Source organism: Mastomys coucha, unplaced genomic scaffold (assembly GCF_008632895.1).
Source record: "Mastomys coucha isolate ucsf_1 unplaced genomic scaffold, UCSF_Mcou_1 pScaffold14, whole genome shotgun sequence".
Lineage (NCBI taxonomy): Eukaryota > Metazoa > Chordata > Mammalia > Rodentia > Muridae > Mastomys > Mastomys coucha.
This window is the reverse complement of record NW_022196896.1, coordinates 81,595,364-81,596,507: the sequence shown is the minus strand read 5'-3', so window position 1 is coordinate 81,596,507 and position 1,144 is coordinate 81,595,364. Positions and strand designations below refer to the sequence as shown.

Here is a 1,144-nt window from a genome sequence, read left to right as displayed (position 1 = left end):
CTCTCTCTCTCTCTCTCTCTCTCTCTCTCTCTCTCTCTCTCTCTCTCTCCTCTGTTGTTCTTCTGTTGGGTTTCAGGGTTTCCTCAGAAAGCTCACTTCCTTTCTGGAACTGATTTTGTTTCCAACCACATTGAGAATCAATATCTCTCTCTCTCTCTCTCTCTCTCTCTCTCTCTCTCTCCCCCTCCCTCTGTCTGTCCTTTCCTCTCTTCCTCCTTCCCTCCCTCCCTTCCCCTGTCCTCTCCCCCCTCCCTTCTGCTTCCTTGGTAGAAACTGGGAAGAGAGCTTCAGCACAGGACTGACTAGAGAAAACAGAAAGAACCGCATCACTTTGACCTACTTTATCTTCTCTCCGTAGATAATCACACAAGAGTTATACTTCTGCCTTTAATTCCGTTTCTGGATACCTCTTTTCCATTTCGCCAACTGGGTGAGACAAAGCCCGTCAGTGCCTTGAGCCTCAGAACTCTGGTAGGGGGCTGGCTGCCTGTAAATTGACGTGGCATGGAAATTCTCCACTAAGTTGCAGCAGCTCGCGCGAGCTCCTCAAAGATCGAGCCCAGCCTCCTGGAGCTGGAGCTAAACCATGGGCTCACTGACCTTAAAGAAGAATGGATAAAGTCCCCAGCTCCTCGCCTTGGACCCGCTGCTTGCTTTCTGGCTATCTGTCATTTCGCTGAAAACCAAATCAAAGCAGTTAAGTGTGTAACTTGTTTTCGCAGCTTAAACAAAAAAATTGACTGCTTTAGCTCCTCTGGCTCTTCCCTGCAATCTTCTTGCAGACTTTGCCATGGGGTGCGGACTTAGGAAGCTGGAAGACCCTGATGAAAGCAGCCCTGGAAAGATCTTTTCTACCCTGAAGAGACCGCAAGTGGAAACAAAGACAGAATTTGCTTATGAATATGCACTGCTGGATTTTACTTTACAAGGTACCCCTTATTTCTATTGTAGTTATTATCTGTTTCCAAAATAAGAGAATACTAATTTTCTGAAGTGTGGACCTGTGGATTCTTAAGCTCTTTTTCATAATGAAATTGGTCCATCTAACAATGATGCTTTGTTTCTTAATTATATTTGGGGAGACTCTGGTTTGTTTTTTGTTTTGTATGTGTGTGTGTGTGTGTGTGTGTTTTTTTTTTTTTTT

At 44.8% G+C, this 1,144-nt stretch overlaps 2 protein-coding genes across 3 annotated transcripts in view; both read left to right on the top strand.

Annotated features, from left to right (window-relative positions):
* Window positions 1–542, top strand: part of Boll (boule homolog, RNA binding protein) — a 140,083-nt gene extending 139,541 nt beyond the window's left edge. Inside the window, exon 11 of the mRNA XM_031367526.1 lies at window positions 359–542. Within this exon, the coding sequence (XP_031223386.1) occupies window positions 359–391 (33 nt within the window). The 3' untranslated portion in view covers window positions 392–542. The remainder of the gene's footprint in view (window positions 1–358) is intronic.
* Window positions 543–688: 146 nt separating this feature from the next.
* Rftn2 (raftlin family member 2) overlaps window positions 689–1,144 on the top strand; it is a 53,793-nt gene continuing 53,337 nt past the window's right edge. For both annotated transcript variants that reach the window (XM_031367522.1, XM_031367523.1), the window contains exon 1: window positions 689–929. In XM_031367522.1, the coding sequence (XP_031223382.1) occupies window positions 791–929 (139 nt within the window). In that variant the 5' untranslated portion in view covers window positions 689–790. The remainder of the gene's footprint in view (window positions 930–1,144) is intronic.